The 18,178-nt window shown below is 40.1% G+C and overlaps 1 protein-coding gene across 1 annotated transcript in view; it reads left to right on the forward strand.

Moving 5' to 3' along the window:
• The first annotated feature begins 12,095 nt into the window (after nucleotides 1-12,095).
• Nucleotides 12,096-18,178, forward strand: part of LOC119476910 (exostosin-1) — a 251,589-nt gene continuing 245,506 nt past the window's right edge. The window contains exons 1-3 of the mRNA XM_037750566.1: nucleotides 12,096-12,875; nucleotides 14,044-14,526; nucleotides 15,259-16,010. Of these exons, the coding sequence (XP_037606494.1) occupies nucleotides 14,242-14,526; nucleotides 15,259-16,010 (1,037 nt within the window). The 5' untranslated portion in view covers nucleotides 12,096-12,875; nucleotides 14,044-14,241. The remainder of the gene's footprint in view (nucleotides 12,876-14,043; nucleotides 14,527-15,258; nucleotides 16,011-18,178) is intronic.

An 18,178-nucleotide genomic window follows, 5' to 3' on the forward strand; every position in this document is an offset into this window, starting at 1 on the left:
TTTAAATCTTTAAGCACAAGTCAAGCACACAAGCTCTGCTCTCTTGATGGCAGATGGTGGGGCTTTCAATCCAATAAACTGCACTTTCATTGCACACAAAGGTCTTTTTCTCCCCAGTATTCAATTGATATTTTCTATGATTTCAACTGTGTGGGAAGAGTGGTACAAACACTGAAGAAGCAGTTCAGGTTTGCACCTGCCTGTGCAGACATGCTGCTATATTTTCATGGCTTTACAGAGCAACATGAACAGATCTTATGTGACTTTATGATTCAGTCTCTTCAGGCAGGAAAAATTAAGTTTAAAAATCTTTTTATTTACAAAAGATTGTCTCTCTAACTATAGTGAGTATGTACCATCAAAACCAAGTCTTCATTACTTTTTTTTCACAGTGGGTAACTCTGGGTCTGAAAAGTGAAGCCAATGCTGAAGTGCCTTAAACCTGCATTCTCTCTAACAGCCAGCGGGGGGCGACTCCTCTGGTTGCAAAAAGAAGTCGGATTGCATAGAAGTCTATGAGAAAATGACCCTACATATTCTTCTCAGTAAACATACAACAACAGAGTTTATGGTCTCAATCGCTAGTTTCAAGTTTCAAGACCATAAAGCAGTGTATGCTTTAGGGTGTGGCTAACTTGTGGTTGACAGGTTGCTACCGATGCGTCGTCCGGTCTGGGAGTTGTCCGTGTTTTCATCTTACAACTTTAACCTTTTCACAGTGTGTTTTCAGGTCATGAAAGTTAATTATAACATTTTGGTTGCCTAAAAATGTCTTATTCAGCGTTTGGTTGCACTTAGCTCCACCCTCTCGTGTCACTTCTGGTTGCAAAAAAACAAGATGGCGACGGCCAAAATTGCCGAACTCGAGGCTCAAAACTGTAGTCCATAAACCCCTGGATGACGTCACATTGACTACGTCCACTTCTTATATACAGTCTATATTTTTCCACTATCTGAAAGCTGAGAATTTTTTGGGTGCATAAGTATTTTCTTGTAAAATACTGCAACATTAGGTGGTGGGGAGAAAGCAGAGAGGGGAAATGACTCTGAGAGAGAGAACACGAGGAGGAAGCCAAAATGGGGAATTTTAGTTAAATGGGAGTTTCAGGGCAAGAACTGATGCTCATTTGTTTTTAAGACTAATGTCTAGTTGGAGGGGCTGAGGGTGGAGATGTATCGTGTTCATTTCTTCTGCACACCTCCGCTGGCTCTGCAGCCGGTCATCACTTTGTTCTGCTCACTGATCAATGATTTTTCTTCTCTAAATTGCATTCACAGAATGAATTATGGAGAAGGCAACAATATGTGATGCATGCATTCATGTAAATTCATTTATTGAGTTTTTTCTCACTATGTGATATCAGTGACAAACAGTAGAGCAACTGGTTTGTGCAAGTTGGGTCATACTGTTGTCAGCAGGGACACAGGGAGGCTTGGTATAAACATGTAACTTAAAGGGAAATTACAGTTTAACAGGGTGTTATAATTGTAGGTTTGGATCTTATAACGATGACTTTGTACTCACGATTGCAGAGATCTTGGACGGTGGTTAACCCCCAGATTAGAATTATTTGGAAAAGAAAATTAACAGTAAAATTATTTATCAAACATTTCCTGTGTGCTCTGTTTTGGTTTCACCTCCAAGTAAATTGGTTTAGATAATCTTTTCTACCTGCTCCGGTCACCTGGCTCCCTCACCTGTTTCCACTTCCCCTCGTCAGCCCTGCAGTATATTACAGGCCCATTTCCATTCATTCCCTGTCAGATTGTCAACGTTGCAACGTTTCTTTCTTTCCTTGTGTTATTGCTTTCAAGCTTCTGTTACTTTAACCTGTACCTGCCTACCTGTAAGCTTATATATAGGCTACCTTAATTGTGGCAATAAATCATTGAACTCTACCACTCTGCAGGGTCCAATCCTGCACTTCCTGAGTCGTGACACAACTTGTCTGATCAGAGTCTGACCGATGATGATGGCCAAAATTATAAAAATACTACCCAAGTTGTATGAAATCAGAAATGGTTGACATATGTTTTTTTTATCTTATTAAAACATATACATGAAAATTCAACAAGACCTCTGGCAACAGCAGCAAATAACAGGATACATAAAAAGGTATAAAAGCTACATGAAAAAAATGAAAGCATTTGGGCATGTTGTGCAAAACCAGATTTCAAGAATAATGTCATAATACTACGTCATAAAAGTCGTAATTTAATGAGAATAAAGTCATACTATTTAAAGAAAAAAAAGTCATAATATTACGAGAATAAAGTCATAACTTTACAAGAAAAAAAGTCGGAATATTACGAGAAAAAAAGTAATTTCCTCCTCCACAAAAGAGGAAATTTCCCCCAGGTCCGTGTGGTTCTTTCTTCGGAATAAACACAGTTTCTTGCACAATCTTGTCAATGTCCTGATGACAAAAATTTCCTTTTTTTTCTTGTTAACCTATGACTTTATTCCCGAAATCTCAGATTTATTTATTTTTTCCTCAATGTGGCTCTAACACTCCGTCATACAGATGGACCCTCCCATTAAGTAAAACATCTTCATACTTCTTTCACCCCTGTAAAATACTACTGTATAGTTATACATGTGTGTGTGTGTGTATGTGTGTGTGTGTGTGTGCATGCATGCGTGCTTGTAAACTAATGTGAGATGTAAGTGGTGTGGATTCAGGTGTCATGCTGATCAAGATAATCACATATAACAGTCAACATCAGCGTCCTGATGCTGCTCAGCTGAACGCCTGCTTGCTCCTCATCAAATGGATTACCCACTACAGTAAATTATCCCTCTTCACACACTCACTTGAAAATGTATGAGAACGTCACTCATTTGGCATCACATAAATATTTTACTCTGGTTAGTCACTGAGGCATAGCTCCGACTATAAATCAAAACTTGTGTGTGTGTGTGTGTGTTTGCACTAAATGCCTACACACAGTGTGTATGGCGCGCGTGTTTGCGTGTGTGTTTGTGAGCAGGCTTTTAAAACAGAATATTAAAACATTAAAGTTGACAGGATGACAGAGTGTACTGCGCAGGGTGTTGTGGATAATTGAAATGCCAAAATCTCAAGATGGCCGCTTCATTTTAACATGAATTTACAGCTTCCATCACAAGCCATTAATGCTGAAAATATTTTATGAGGAGGCCGTGAGGGAATTCATTTATCTGAGCGGATATTTGCCGGATAAACAGTCATCTCGACGCTGACAGAAACAGGCTCTCGCTGCTTTTACTCAGACACGCATCGATAGAAAAACAGCAGCGATGGACAGTTTGGATGAATTCCACCTGCACCATTATAGTCCCTAATTCTGCTTAACTAATCTGTTAGGGATAGCAAATGGTCATGATAGCTCTTTTAAAAGAATGGATATGTTAGGCACATACTGTACATCTGTGTTTGGTATAAATCTGCTAATTTTACTCCAGTAAAGCCCCTTTCCCACTGGACAAAAAACCCACTAACACCCACTAACATCTGGCTTTTGTCTTTAGTGGGAAAGGTTATAATCGGCATTCATTCTCGGGACAAATTACTCTGCAGTAATCGCGGGTATTTATCGGCTCCAGCTCCGATCGGCAGTGATGGAAACAGGAGGTTGACACGCTAATTTTCGTCCCTTATCCGGCACTTTCTTTGTCATCTCAGCCACAAATTCCGTCCGTATCCGTCCAAACAGCGCTCAAACATCGGTCCAAATTAGTCGGCACTGAGTTTAAAGAGAGATTGAATAAGTTACTGATATCAAAAGGAGAAGTAACCACCGTAACATTTTTACTGGCCTCCATGCTGCTTTCTACAACGGAGTATAAGAGTCACATTGAGGGGGAAAAAAATAAATTCGGAGATTTCAAGAATAAAGTCATAATATTATGAGAAAAAGGTCGTAATTTAATGAGAGTAAAGTCATAGTACTTCAAGAAAAAAAAAGTGGTAATATTACGATAATAGAGTCATACCTTTACAAGAAAAACACAACAATTCTTATTTTCAGGTGATTATACACTAAAGAAAACATACTTGTTAATATTTTATTCCATTTCTGCCAATAGGTCCCCCTAAATGTTACACACTGGTCCTTTAAATATAGATAAAGGGTTTGAGTACTTCTTCCACTGCTGTCTCACACTCATGACTGAGACACACACAATAGTGTCTCTTATCCCCTCGAGAGGGAGAATTAAATCTTTTTCAGCAGCATAATAGCATACACTCACATCCTCTTTGTGTTTTGTGAAGAAATAGAAATGGAAAAAGAGAAGCAGACAAAGAAATAATCAAACCAACAATCATATTCTACTCACAATCAAAGCAAAAGGACAGATAAAATGAAATGTAATAATGTGACAGAGGACATCTGAGTCATTCCAGCACATTTTATTTCACTTTTCCCCGGGATCACAACGGACCTGCTCTTATCGGTTATATGAGTTATATAGTCTCCGCCAGGACATTGTGTAGTGGGAGAGAGGATGATGAAATGAATCCCCACAGGGAGAAGTCATCTCTTCAGTCTAATACAAGTCATCTTGTTCCAGTGGTCAAATAGGACTCCCCTTTTGTTTGAAAGAACATTATAAGAACTTCAATTTGAGATAAGCTGTGAGCAGCGGTGCTTATTTAGAGGGAGCAGAGCAGCCGACACGTTTTCATCCCAACCCGTCACATACCGCCACTTTGTTCACGCATCTTGTTGTCACTTTAGGTTTAGGCAACAAAACCACTGTAGTTAGGTTTATGGAAAAACAACATGGCCGGGCTTAAAACTACCATGTTTGTAAAGTGAAACTGAACGTTGTGAACACGGGACACGAACAAACTGCTGATTGTAAAGTGAAAGCGAAACACACGGGACACGAACAGTGGTCTCCTGGATGAAAGCCTTATGTTTGTTGGACCCATCCACCTCCCTGCCCGCACCACCCTGCGTGTCTCTTTCACTCTTTAAACTACCGTCACCACAGCACTTTCCTTGAGCATTTACTGTTGGGTTTACATTGTAGTTAATGGAAAGCCTGGAGCCTCTCATACCGGTGTTAAAGGGTGACTTGTGCGGTGGAATCCAACGCCAACGGCCGTGACAAAGCTTCGGTATTTCACGCCTTGGGAATGAGAACGGACTGGAGCCAACAGGCCTTAAAAATTATACTATTCTACATAACATGTTAATATTAATGTTGGCTCGTTTTTAAACACGGTGAATCGTTATTACGAATGTACAGTACTTTGGGCTGGTATTTCTCACTGAGCTGGAAAACTCTCACCAAGCTTGCGGACGTGATGCGGCCTCCATAACGACGGCCCATCCTGGCCTCGTTGAGCAGTTGTGACTTTACAAGCATCCTCTGACATTTTAACAGTTTGGTCAAAAGGTCAGGAGTCCTGGGCTGAAGAAGAAGAAGAAGAAGAAGAAGAAGAAGAAGAAGAAGAAGAAGAAGAAGAAGTATAAGAACAAGAAGAAGAAGAAGAAGAAGAAGAAGAGAGGATTCCTGCTTCTTCATGAGTCCTGGAGGCCCTCCCTTTTATCGATTGACCTAATATGTTTCTTCTACACACACACACACACACACACAAACACACGCACACACACACACACACACACACACACACACACACACACACACACACACACACACACTGCCAGTGAGTGGTGGTGACACGAAAAATCCGTTTGCACTGCAGATGCATCGAGGCGCTGCAGAGTGATGCATTCACCTCACAGCTCTGTGTGACTCTGAAACTGACTGCTGCAACGCCAGACCATAAAGATAGTAGAGATATTATCAGTCGAGACCCATTTAGAGCAGCTCAACGCTCTAGGTTTGGTGTGTTTGTACTACTTTGCATCATCCAATAAAAAGTCTTTTGTTTCAAAATCAGTAGACATTATTTTTACATATTTGTTTAGATACAGATAAACTTTGCTGCATACAAATAAGCAATGGAACAGATGCCGCAGATGGGTTTACACTATAGTTCAGACCAGTCGCACAGCAGTTCACGAAATTGTCGCGAATTGTAATGTGTTGATTCGTGTACATAGACACAAATTTCACGTTTTTTTTCTTGATGATCAGCACGAAATCAATTTGTATGTAATCCATGTAATTGTGAACTGGGAAGTATAAAGATTGCCGAACCTCCATACTTAAGTTACGGCGCTTCCGGTGTTATTTTAACCCAAACCCCGATCCCCGACCAAGTCGATCTATTCCTAAACCTAACAAAATAGTTTTATTTTGGAAAGACTGGAGCAGAAATTGACACGTGCATCACGTGTTGTTGAAAGTCGTGCTGAGCGTCACGAAAAAAAGGGAAATTCGTGCTTATTTACACGAATCAAATAGATTAAATGTCGTGATTATTTCATAACCTGCCATGAGACTGTGTTGTATAGTTAATGGAACTCCAAGTGCATTTCATACTGGCGCAAAAGGTTGCATGTGCAGCGGTACCAAACGCCGACGGCCGTGATAAAGCCTCTGTATTTAACGAGTGAGAATGGACTGGCACAGACCTCACTGTCAACATTTTTAACTGGAGCCAATTCCATTTAAACAAAAAAAATGTCCCTAAAAAATGATTTGAAAAGAACAAAATGCTTCATCCAGTTTGTTTGTTATCTTTGCAGGCAGCACTTACACTTTCTATGATGGTCCATTGTGTCGTCCTTTGTTCCATCAGTGTTAAATGAAGTATGGTTTGGCTGCTGTCTCCAGACGGTTGAGACTATTTGACAAGATGTAATTATGCTGTCTCTCTGTCTGTATCCATGACTGCTGGAGTTTGGAAAAGTGATGACCATTAACGCAATAAAGTGTGAACAGTGTGTACACATATACCATAACAGTCTGTCTTTTTATACTATCACACAGCAGCGAATGTAGCTGGGCTCAACAGAGCAGGTGACACATGACGGCTCACTGTGTCTGTTATGTAGCACTGGTTTCACAAAAACGTCTCACTGGAAAATACCTGCATAAAACCTTTAAATACCTAAACAAACTTAACCTGCTATTGCAGATTCATGTGATTCGGTCAGAAGAATGAACTGCCAAGCTTAACTTTAAGCTGAAGAAGATTAGTTATACACACATCACATATAAGTGCAAGGCTATCAGGAAAGCATCATTAAGGGAAAAGGCGCTACTCCATGCCATAAATTGTTTATTAATGACTATTTTTCAATCCTAATTTTTTTGGCATGCATGCAGTAATGTGCAAACTGCAAAATTTTAAGCCAATAAACACTAGAAGTCCTAAAAGAATAATAATAACAAAAGGGATGGGAAAAACGCTAAAATGCGTACTAATGACACGCGGAACATGTCATTAGTACGTGGTATTTATACGCAAAAATACTGAATAACTTCTCGTAAGATATCGTACGAACGTAGGATACGCTGCAAAAATACAATTAAAAATCAAACAGAGTGGTGTCTACTCAGCTACGACATAATTTGGTAGAACAGTGCAGAGTAGCGTCCAACTAGTATATTTTAGATCTTCTAATTGGCATGTAATTTGTTATAATGTAGTGTCTAAGTAGTATATTTTGGGTCTAATACAGCATTATATGCAGTTTCTCATTACAGCATAATTTAGGTGACTAATTCGAGTATAACTTAGTTTGTTTACCGTCTAATAAACAACATATTATTTATAGTTTTGGTCTAATTTGATACAAAATATACGGCTTATTACCGTGAACTAAAGTGTGAAAGAATGATATAAGCTGCTTTGTGATGTCAATCGATTGTATTTGGTTCCACCATGAAAAACGTAGCTGGCTGCTGATCCACCATGTGTCACTCCATGCTCTTGTGTTAGATGGAGAGGAGAGGCTTTTAGCTGTTCTGTTGGTCCGTTACGACTCTCATATGGATAATAATTACAGCCTCGCTTTTGTGTTTTGTTCGGCACCAGATGGTCGGAAAATGTGGATTGTTTGAAAATTGCACTGCAGCCTCGAAAATCCTGAGCTGGAGCATCTGAAGAGAAACAGGACGAGATTACAGCAGCTAGCGGCCCAGCTGGCTTCCTGTTTGTGTGTGTGTGTGTGTGTGTGTGTGTGTGTGTGTTACATTGCGAGTTAGCTCCAGTCATTAGATGAAACAAACAAGCCAGAGCAGAGGCATTGATTTATGTTATTTTTGTGTGTTGTGTTGTGTTGTTGGTGGCGGTCTACATGTGCTCCCAGCCGATGATGTGACTCAGTCAACATTGTTAGCATTTAGATGACTCCTCCACATGGCATACTGAACAAAGATTTAGACGGAGTCAAATCTTTTTTCTTCCACACAGGAATCACTTCTCGGCTCACTGACGATCATCTTCAAAAAACTATTCAAAGTTTTGGTTTAGTTATCGCAGTGGGTCTTAAAAACTTCTCCTCTGAGGAAATCAGTGGCTCGTTGCATGAAGAAATTCACACTAAAATTGACCTATTGTCTGTCTAGATTGGTTAATGAATAATCTTATACAGGATGTACAGTATATTTACCAAAGAACAAACACTGGTGTGCATTTTAGCAGAATAAAAACTCAAATTCACTCCACTGCAAATGAAATCCAGTGAAATCAAATATAATCTGAATACAAAATCAAGTTAAAGCTGGATCACCAGTCTCATCCTTAAAGCTGGTACAGCAGAGAAGAGTCACTTGAGCGATCCCACAAGCTTCCAGATTGATGGTGAAAATGAGGAAGTGGAGGAGCTGAAGCGATGGACTGGAAACAGATCAAACTTTAGCTCTCTGCAGCTCTGAGACCTTTTCAGATTTATCTCCCCCTAATCGACCATGAAGCCATCAACACCAGCCGATCCCTCAGAGTTATCACAGAACAGGTAAACGAAAACAAAACTGGTGTGCAGAGAGAAAGAGATAAATGTTGGGCTGTGTATTCCTACAATTCAAAGTCATGTCTATGGATTTATTCTACTATTGTACAGCACCCGAAAGGACTGAATGGGCTATAATCTGTCAAATATAACCCTCATGAACGAAATCAAACCATTCTGAGTCAGAAAAAAACTTTCAGTCACAAGGTAGGAGCTGCAATCAGTTTTTGGCAGGTGAAAACTGTATTTTATGGCTTGAAATGGTACTTTAAAGGAATTTCAGCAGGTAAAAAGGACTGAGTGGGCTATAATCTGTCAGATATAATCCTTGAATGAAATCAAGCCATTCTGAGACAGAATTTTTTTTTTGTCACAAGGTAGGAGCTGCAATCAGTTTTTGGCAGGTAGACAAATTGTATTTTATATGTTGTAATGGTTCTTTAAAGGAATTTCAGCCGGTAAAAAGGACTGAATGGGCTATAATCCATCAGATATAGTCCTCATGAATGAAACCAAACCATTCTGAGACAGAAAAAAACTTTCAGTCACAAGGTAGGAGCTGCAATCAGTTTTTGGCAGGTGAAAACTGAATTTAATGGCTCGTAATGGTCCTTTAAAGGTCCCATATTGTAAAAAGTGAGATTTTCAGGTCTTTTACATTATAAAGCAGGTTTAAGTGCTATATAAATACTGTTTAAATATCAAAATGCTCAACATACGGAGAAATACACACAGCCTGCATTCAGAAATTGCGCGTTTGAAACAAGCAGTCAGGATTTCTGTCCATTTGTGATGTCACAAATATACAATATCTAGACCATTACACGATTTTAAACATAAACATTCTAAATGGGTCCCAGTGTATTTCCTGTATCAATGTATGTAAATAACATCAGCTAACAGGGAGTAAACATGGGCCCAAACAGTTGCCTAGCAACTCAAATCTGTTGCAATTCCATTGAAATGCACTAAAACGGAGCGTTTCAGACAGAGGGTAAATACAGGTATATTCAAGCAGACAGCATGAAGAAAATAAAGTTTTTTTTAAACATTAAAGTATGTAAACATGTTCTAGAGGAAAAACCCAAAATACAAGTATGAACCTGAAAATGAGCTCGATATGTCCCCTTTAACGCTCCACCCACAAAATACGTCATCATGTTTACTAACAGAAAAGGGGTCTATAAATGAGCAGAAAATGGAAATACTAAAGTAAAGTAAAAGTAACTCAAAATCGTAATTAGGCTAAGTATAGTAGCCTACTTGAGTAAATGTAGCCTACTTAGTTACATTCCACCACTACCTGTAGGCTTAACGTACACAAATGTCATCATTTAGCTATAAAGTATCACACAGGCTCAGTGGATTAATATTAATGTGCAGTTTGCTGATTTCACTTTATGTGATTTGCACCTCTTCCTGCCTGCCAGTGTATAAGGAGCCTGCTGCAGATTTAAAAAGATATAAAGAGCCTCTGCATTGGCTGAGAATAACTACATGAGAGATCAGTGGTTTGTGTTATTCTTAAATGATGATGAAAAGTGTTTAAGAGTAGGTTATAAAGGGTGGTTTTGGTCTAAAACGATTAAAATGAAAGATTAAATCTTAATTTAGGCAAAGGTCTACTTTTAAAATGGACATTTTTAACTAAATCTCAGTTCTCGTCCTACAGTAATTGTCTTTTTTGCAATCACATAACAACACAGTCAGATGACAGGCTGGTGAGATCATCCAGTGTGTGTGATACATGTGTGGAAGTGTGGGCTGCAACATGAACCACAAGATGGCAATGTTTACTACTTGATGGTGCCTGTCCGTGTTGCTCCACAACATCTGTAAACAGCCTCTCTAATTTATGAGATAATGACATCTATTTAAATCATGAGCAAATTATTTTTATTCAGGCAGTGGCTTCTGTAATAACAACATGACTGAAGGGCAGCGAAGATGAGAAGATAAGTGGTCAAAGTTGATTCACTGGGCCGAATATTTGAATCATTAAGAGATTTAATGAGCTAAGACGTGATTAAATGTGGTTTAGGTTTGCATAAGAATCAGTTCACTAAACCCAGACAAGCCTCGACAAATCCCTTTAACATCATTTGCAACTAAATAATCATAACCTTAAGGGGAGCACGAAATGTTTTAAAGTGCAGCAATTACATGTTGATCACCAAACTTTCTAACAACCCAAAAGTGTTTCCTAATTCTGTCGTGTAAACTGTGCAAACAAAACTCTTTTAGAAATCTTCTTAATTATAAGCAACATAACTTTCTATACATACATAGATAAATAAATAAATAAATAATAAAAGGGCAAAAAATATCTCTCTCTCTATATATATATACACATACACATATAAAATATAATTATAAAATCATAATAATACAGACGCCGAAACAAGCATTAGAAGCTGATTTTGAAAGTTCACATATTATTGGAGCAACTATGAAATTACATGAAGTAATCACAGACTAAGTAAAGAAAGAAAAACAAACAAATAAATAATAAATAAAAGGGAAAAAAAATAAGAAATAATAAAATAAATAAACATACATACATATATATAAAATATAATAATAAAGTCATAATAATACAAACACCAAAACAACCATTAGAAGCAAATAAAAAAAATTCACATATTATTGGAGCAACTATGGAATTACATTACAAGTTATCACAGACACAGTAAAGAAGGAAAAACAAATAAATAAATAAATAAATAAATAAATAAAAGGGAAAAAATTATAAGAAATAATAAAAAAAATAAATAAATATATATAAATAAAATAAAATAATAAAATCATAATAATACAGACACTGAAACAACCATTAGAAGCAAATTTTAAAGGTTCACATATTATTGGAGCAACTACAAGCTGCATAAGAGATGCAACTTAAAATACCCAAACTGTGATATTAAATCAACTTATTTAAGCAGATAATGCACAAGAATCCTAAATTTGCAGATTTCTGAATGGAGTTTGTTTCTAAAATAGTGATGACACAGTCAGAACATAGAGGTCCTGGATGCTCCTCTGGGACTTCTTCTTTAGCCTTCCAAAGAAATTCCATAAGATTTGTTTTACTCACTTTACTCATCATTAAGCTGAACCAAACAAAGCTGAGAGATGCTGAATCATGTCGAGCTCCTCATCCACACCTCATCATCATCGGAGCCAACAGACGCCCCATGCATGCTCCGATCCCCCCTCCAGTCTACCAGCTCGCTGCTGTCTGATGCTGCTGCTGGTGCTGATGCTGAGGCTGCTGATGCTGCTGGATGCTGCACGGTGGCGCAGCCCAGATCCATCTGAGGGGATTTGAGGATGGAAACGTGAGGACATGCGGTCTGCTGGAGCCAGAGTAGTCAGGATGGAAGACCCCCTTCCATCCATTTGATCCATTATTGAGAAAACACCATTCAGACCGTGGAGTCGCTCCTATAATAAGGATTTTATTGAAGCGCGTCTCTCCGGATCAGGTGCGCAACTTACCTGTGATGATGATGATGATGATGATTTATGCGTTATTATTTTTCACCCAGCACACAAGTGGGATTAAAATCTCAAACTTTGGATCTTCTTCTGGATTTGTTGTAAAAAATGGGCATGTCAGTTGTTGATTGGAGATGCGAGCGCCTTGTTTGACTCACTCTGCTGGGTGGATGTTTATCACGCACGCAGATGATCGCGTGTCTGCATTCACACCTGCCGGGCTGACACATCGCTGCTGTGTGCTGCACGTCCACATCACTCCGTGGTGTTTTCTGGAGGAAAGTTTGTGACTGTGAGACGAGGTGGAGGATGAAACCAGCGCACCTTATGGAGCTCAGTGACTGCTCCTTACTTACACTTTTAATATAATAATATATGATCTGTGGATGGATTTGTGATCAGGTGTTTTTTGGGGGTGTAGAGCTGGAGAATGTGCATCCGAACTGTGGAGTCGTTGCTCCGGCTGGAGGGGAGAGCAGCGATCCCTTCCTGGGACCACAGGTGTTCCCTGTAAACAGGTAGGAACAGTGGCTGGAGTTTGCTCTCCAATTGTGCACTGAGAAAAATGAAAGTGATCATTAATATTTGGAAAATCCTCATAGAGTTTGTAAGAGCGATGGTTGATTAAATGGCACAGATAGTCCACGTGTTCCATGTATCCAGAACCGCGCACCAAACTCCATTCAGAAATCATGCAATTCTAGATTAATGCTGCATTTTTTTATCGAACATGATCTAAAAACTTTCTGTAGCATAATACATCTCCTGCTTTTTCATTCGGCATAATGTAAGCCTAGTTATAAGGGTGAAAATGTTGGAGTATATTCACAATTTCATTCGCACAAAGGGTGCTCTGAACTGTTTGAAAAAAGTTAATTTTTTTTGCAGAAACAGTGTTTTACAAGTGTTGCACAGTCGTTTGCAAAAACACAATTGATATTTATTAAATGTGTTTAGTTATAGTGAATTAGATAAATATCTTTGCTAAAATGCAAAGAAACGTTTAATTGTCAAACGTGTTAATGGGATGTGTTGTCAACAGTGGTGGCAGAAGTACTCAGATATTTTGCTTAAGTAAAAGTATCAATACCACAGTGTAGAAATACTCTGTTACAAGTAAAAGTCCTGAATTCAAAACTTCAGTAAAAGTACAAAGTATCAGTTTCCTTGGAGGTTAGAGAAGTCCCAGAGGAGCACCCAGGATCTCTATAATGACTGTCATCAATATTTTCAAACCAAACTCCATTCAGAAATCTGCAAATTTAGGATTCTTATGCGTTATTGGCTTAAATAAATTGTGACTTATTGTGACTTACTACTAAATGACTTAATATCACAGTTCAGGCATTTTAGGTTGCATCTCTTATGCAGCTTGTAGTTGCTCCAACAATATGTTAACTTAAAATTTGCTTCTCATGCTTGTTTTTATTATTATTTCTGACTTTTTTTTTTGAAAGTTCACTAGAGTCAGTGTGGATGAAGATGATTAAATAGGACAAGACGTAACGGCATCAGAGGAGCTTTATCAGCTTTGTTATTCTAGTCATACAGTGCCTTTACACTGGTTTTCTATTAGTAGCTTTCACTTAAAAAATGTGTCAATAATAAAGTTTCACTTTTTTTTTAAAACCCTGATTTGTTCGAGACTTTATTCATGCATACATTTCTATTTCTTTTTTCTTTTAGTGACTCTAAATCCCAAAATGCCGAGCTGTGGATAGAGAGGCTGCCCTGCTGTGGGTCGAGCTGACCTGTGTCTACCTCCCTGCACCTCCTCTCCTCATAGCTCCTCGTCCTCCCCTTCATCCTCCCTGTACTCTTCCTCCTCTTCACTCCCTATCTCTATCCTACATCCTCCTCCTCTTCCTCCCCCCCGCAGCACACATGCAGGCCAAGAAGCGGTACCTGCTCGTGTCTGTGGGGGCCGGTCTTCTCTTCCTCGTCTACCTGTGGGGTCTGCAAATCGGGGAGTTCCAGCAGCAGCCATACCAGTATCAACAGTTTCCCCAGTACCCTCAATACCACCAGCAGGAATACCAATACTACCACCAGAGCCAGGAGGTGTACGAGCCCCAGCCTCTGCCCCAGAGGAGCCCGTCCAGACCGCCCAGGCACTGGCCGGAGTCCACCCAGCTGCTGGAGCCGTACCTGGAGGGGGGAGAGCAAGAGGTACACTGAACCAGTTCAACAAAAGTATCATCTTACTTATCAAAAGTAAAAGTATTCATCATGCAGTAGTAGGCCGCTTCCTTAGTGTTATTTTAAACTATCAAAGAAATAATAAAAAAAATAGTTCCCATTTCAATAGTATAAATAAATAAATTCTTTAAAATGCATGGTTTTGAAATTGAGAACATTTTGGGACCCGTTGATGGACTTTACTGTCTTTCAGAGGCTGTAGCAGGTTCACTGTCAGAGCTAGAGTGAAGATACTGATATCATTTGAAACTAGAAAACCTAACGAACCCATTGTTACCAACCATGTCACGCTAGCTTGTCAGGAAGGAGGCTCAGTAATGCTCCAAATATAGACATATATACATTTTGGCGAGGAAAAACTAACATAGCAATTTCCCTTGACCTTTGACATCAACATATGTGAATGAAAATGGGTTCTATTGGTACCCAAGAGTCTCCCCTTTACAGACATGCCCACTTTATGATAATCACATGCAGTTTCATCTTTGAGTTGTGAACAAAACAAGACATTTGAGGACGTCATCTTGGGAAACACTGATCAACATGATTCACCATTTTCTGACATTTTATAGACCAAACAACAAATCGATTAATCAAGAAAATAGTCGACTGATTAATTGACAATGAAAATAATCATTAGGTGCAGCCCTAATTGATGGACAATGTACTGTATATATAAACTGTGTGTGTCTGTGTTTACAGGAGGACAGCCCTCAGCTCCATCACCAGCACACCTCGCCTCGCGAACGACGTGCGATCCGCGACAACATCTACAAGAACAAACGCTGCCGCATGGAAACCTGCTTCGACTTCGCTCGCTGCCAGTCGGGCTTCAGGGTTTACATCTACCCTCCGCAGAGAGGCGACGAGATCTCCGAGACCTACCAGAAGATCCTGTCGTCCATCGAGGAGTCTCGCTTCCACACCACGGACCCCACGCGGGCCTGTCTGTTCATCCTGGCCGTGGACACGTTGGACAGGGACCAGCTGTCGGCGCAGTACGTCCAGAATGTCAGGCTGCGAATCCAGAGCCTGCCGACGTGGAACGATGGCAGGAACCACCTCATATTCAACCTCTACTCCGGCACCTGGCCGGACTACACAGAGGATCTGGGCTTTGAGGTGGGCCAGGCCATGCTGGCCAAGGCCAGCGCAGACGTGGTCAACTTCAGACCCAACTTTGATATCTCCATCCCTCTGTTCTCCAAGGATCACCCGCTGAAGGGAGGGGGCATAGGTTATCTGACGCTCAACGACGCGCCGCCGTCCAGGAAGTACCTGCTGGTTTTCAAAGGGAAGCGATACCTAACTGGCATCGGCTCTGAGACGAGGAACGCTCTGTATCACATCAACAACGGGGAAGATATTATTCTGCTGACTACATGTAAACATGGCAAGGACTGGGAGAAGCACAAGGACTCTCGCTGCGACAGAGATAATGAAGAATACTCAAAGTAAGTCACACTTTTTGATCTCTTTACCTTGTTCTTCGCTGCTTCTGGATGTGCTTTAATTTCCATTTGAAAAGAGCATCGCTGCTTTGAAGATCTGTCAATTAAGAGGGTTTATTAGTGTCTCAATACAGTTCACAGCTGGTTTTAGGAGTTCTCACTCTGCTGTGCTTTTTGTCACTTGGTTGTTGCTGGTTTCTCGTCCTGCAGACATTAGCACTGTGGCAATTATCTCATTTATCGGCTCTGATATGCTGTTGGTCATTTTGAAAGCAGTGTGTTTGTTACACGTCATTACAGCTCCTCACAAGTGCTTGTTGTGCTTGTGTGCTGGGATGTGAATGTCCAGCCCAGTTGCACAGCAGTTCGTGAAACAGTCATGAAATTTAAAGTATTGATTCGTGTACATACGAATTTAAAATTTTTTCCGTGATGGTCAGCACAAAATCACTGCGTATATAATCCATGTAATTGTGAACCGGGAACATACTTGCCAACCTTGAGACCTCAGAAATAGGGAGGATGTAATGTTTATTTAATGAAAAGGAAAAAAGGTTTGGAAATGTGACATAAATCAGGAGAAATACCGGAGAAAAGTGATGTTGGGAGGAAACCGAGAGAGGGCAAAGAAAAACAGGAATCTCCCAGGAAAATTGGGAGGGTTGGCAAGTATGACCAGGAAGTACAAAGAGCTCGAACGCCGCGTTGGGAGGAGGTCGGGGTGGATTGGTGGGTCAAAAAACACCAGACTTTCGCCCAGTTTAAAGTTGATTTATTTGTCACGTAACATCCGTAAGTTACGGCACTTCCGGTGTTATTTAAACCCAAACTGCGATCTTTTCCTAAACCTAATCAAGTAGTTTTATTTTGAAAAGACTGGAGGAGAAATTGATACATGCTTGACGTGTTGCTGGATATTCGTAGGAAAACACACGAAAAATATGTTGTTGAAAGTCGTCCTGAGTGTCACCGAAAAAAAGGGAAATGCGTGTCTATGTACACAAATCAAATAGATTACATTTCTTGACTATTTGACGATCTGCCGTGAGACTGTGTTGGCCTGTCAATGCTGTCAATCGTTACAAATGTGGTTTATTGGCTGAAACTCTCCTGTTGAAGAGTGTTAAGGACGAGCCGCCGTGCACGAAGCGCCTCTTCTTTATTTGAGTGAAACAGGTTGGATGCCTTCATGTACAGATTTCACTATTGTCATGGGAGTCGAGCTTCTGTCGCTGTGCTCCTGTGACAAAATGCTATGGAAAATGTGTGTGTGTGTGTGTGTGTGTGTGTGTGTGTGTGTGTGTGTGTGTGTGTGTGTGTGTGTGTGTGTGTGTGTGTGCGTGCGTGCGTGCGTGCGTGCGTGCGTGCGTGCGTGCGTGCGTGCGTGCGTGCGTGCGTGTGTGAAAGAGAGAGAAGAGAGCAGAGAGGCGTTGACGGTTAAGAGAAGGAAAGTTTTGTCAGCTCAGCAGTTGGTCGAGAGAAAAGTGATCTTAGCCGAGGAGAGGAGTTCACCTTTTGAAGGTTTTAGTGAGAGCTGACAGCTGAGAGAAGGGAAACCTCTGCATGCAGAGTGAAACGAGAACAACATTCTCCTGCTTCTTCCTGGATACGTTAGCCCAGGAGTCATCTGTTGCATATTTTAGGTTTAGATATGTAGACCCAAAGGAGAACCACGGGGGATCCAGGATCCTGCTGTCGAACACCAGCTGGAATTTTAGCAGGGAGCATCTGCATATCTGCAGAATGTTAGGACGGTGACACATTTCTCATTGTTTCGGCTCCATTCTAGCACATTATCTGAAATGAAACAATGACTGTGAGGTTTAATGGTGTTTGAGAATAAACAGTGCAGTGCTCAAAGCCCTTTTATACATAGTCCCCACATTTTAGGAAGGGGTGTGATACTGTGGTGATTCTCAAAAACACTATTGATTTTTAATGAATAGTTTAAATGTGAAGATTAACTCAGTCAATACTTTATTTCATTTGGAAAGAGATGTGCCCTCTCAAAGTAGCGCTATGATATTACAGGGACTGTGATAAATACAGATCCCACTGTTCTGCATTGCATTGACAGTTTTCCTAAAATTAGATTTGAAAAATTGCAATATATCATCTTGCTTACAGTTAAGCAATATATTGAATCGTCAACCCCTGAATGATGATACGTA

Source organism: Sebastes umbrosus, chromosome 18 (assembly GCF_015220745.1).
Source record: "Sebastes umbrosus isolate fSebUmb1 chromosome 18, fSebUmb1.pri, whole genome shotgun sequence".
Taxonomy (NCBI): domain Eukaryota; kingdom Metazoa; phylum Chordata; class Actinopteri; order Perciformes; family Sebastidae; genus Sebastes; species Sebastes umbrosus.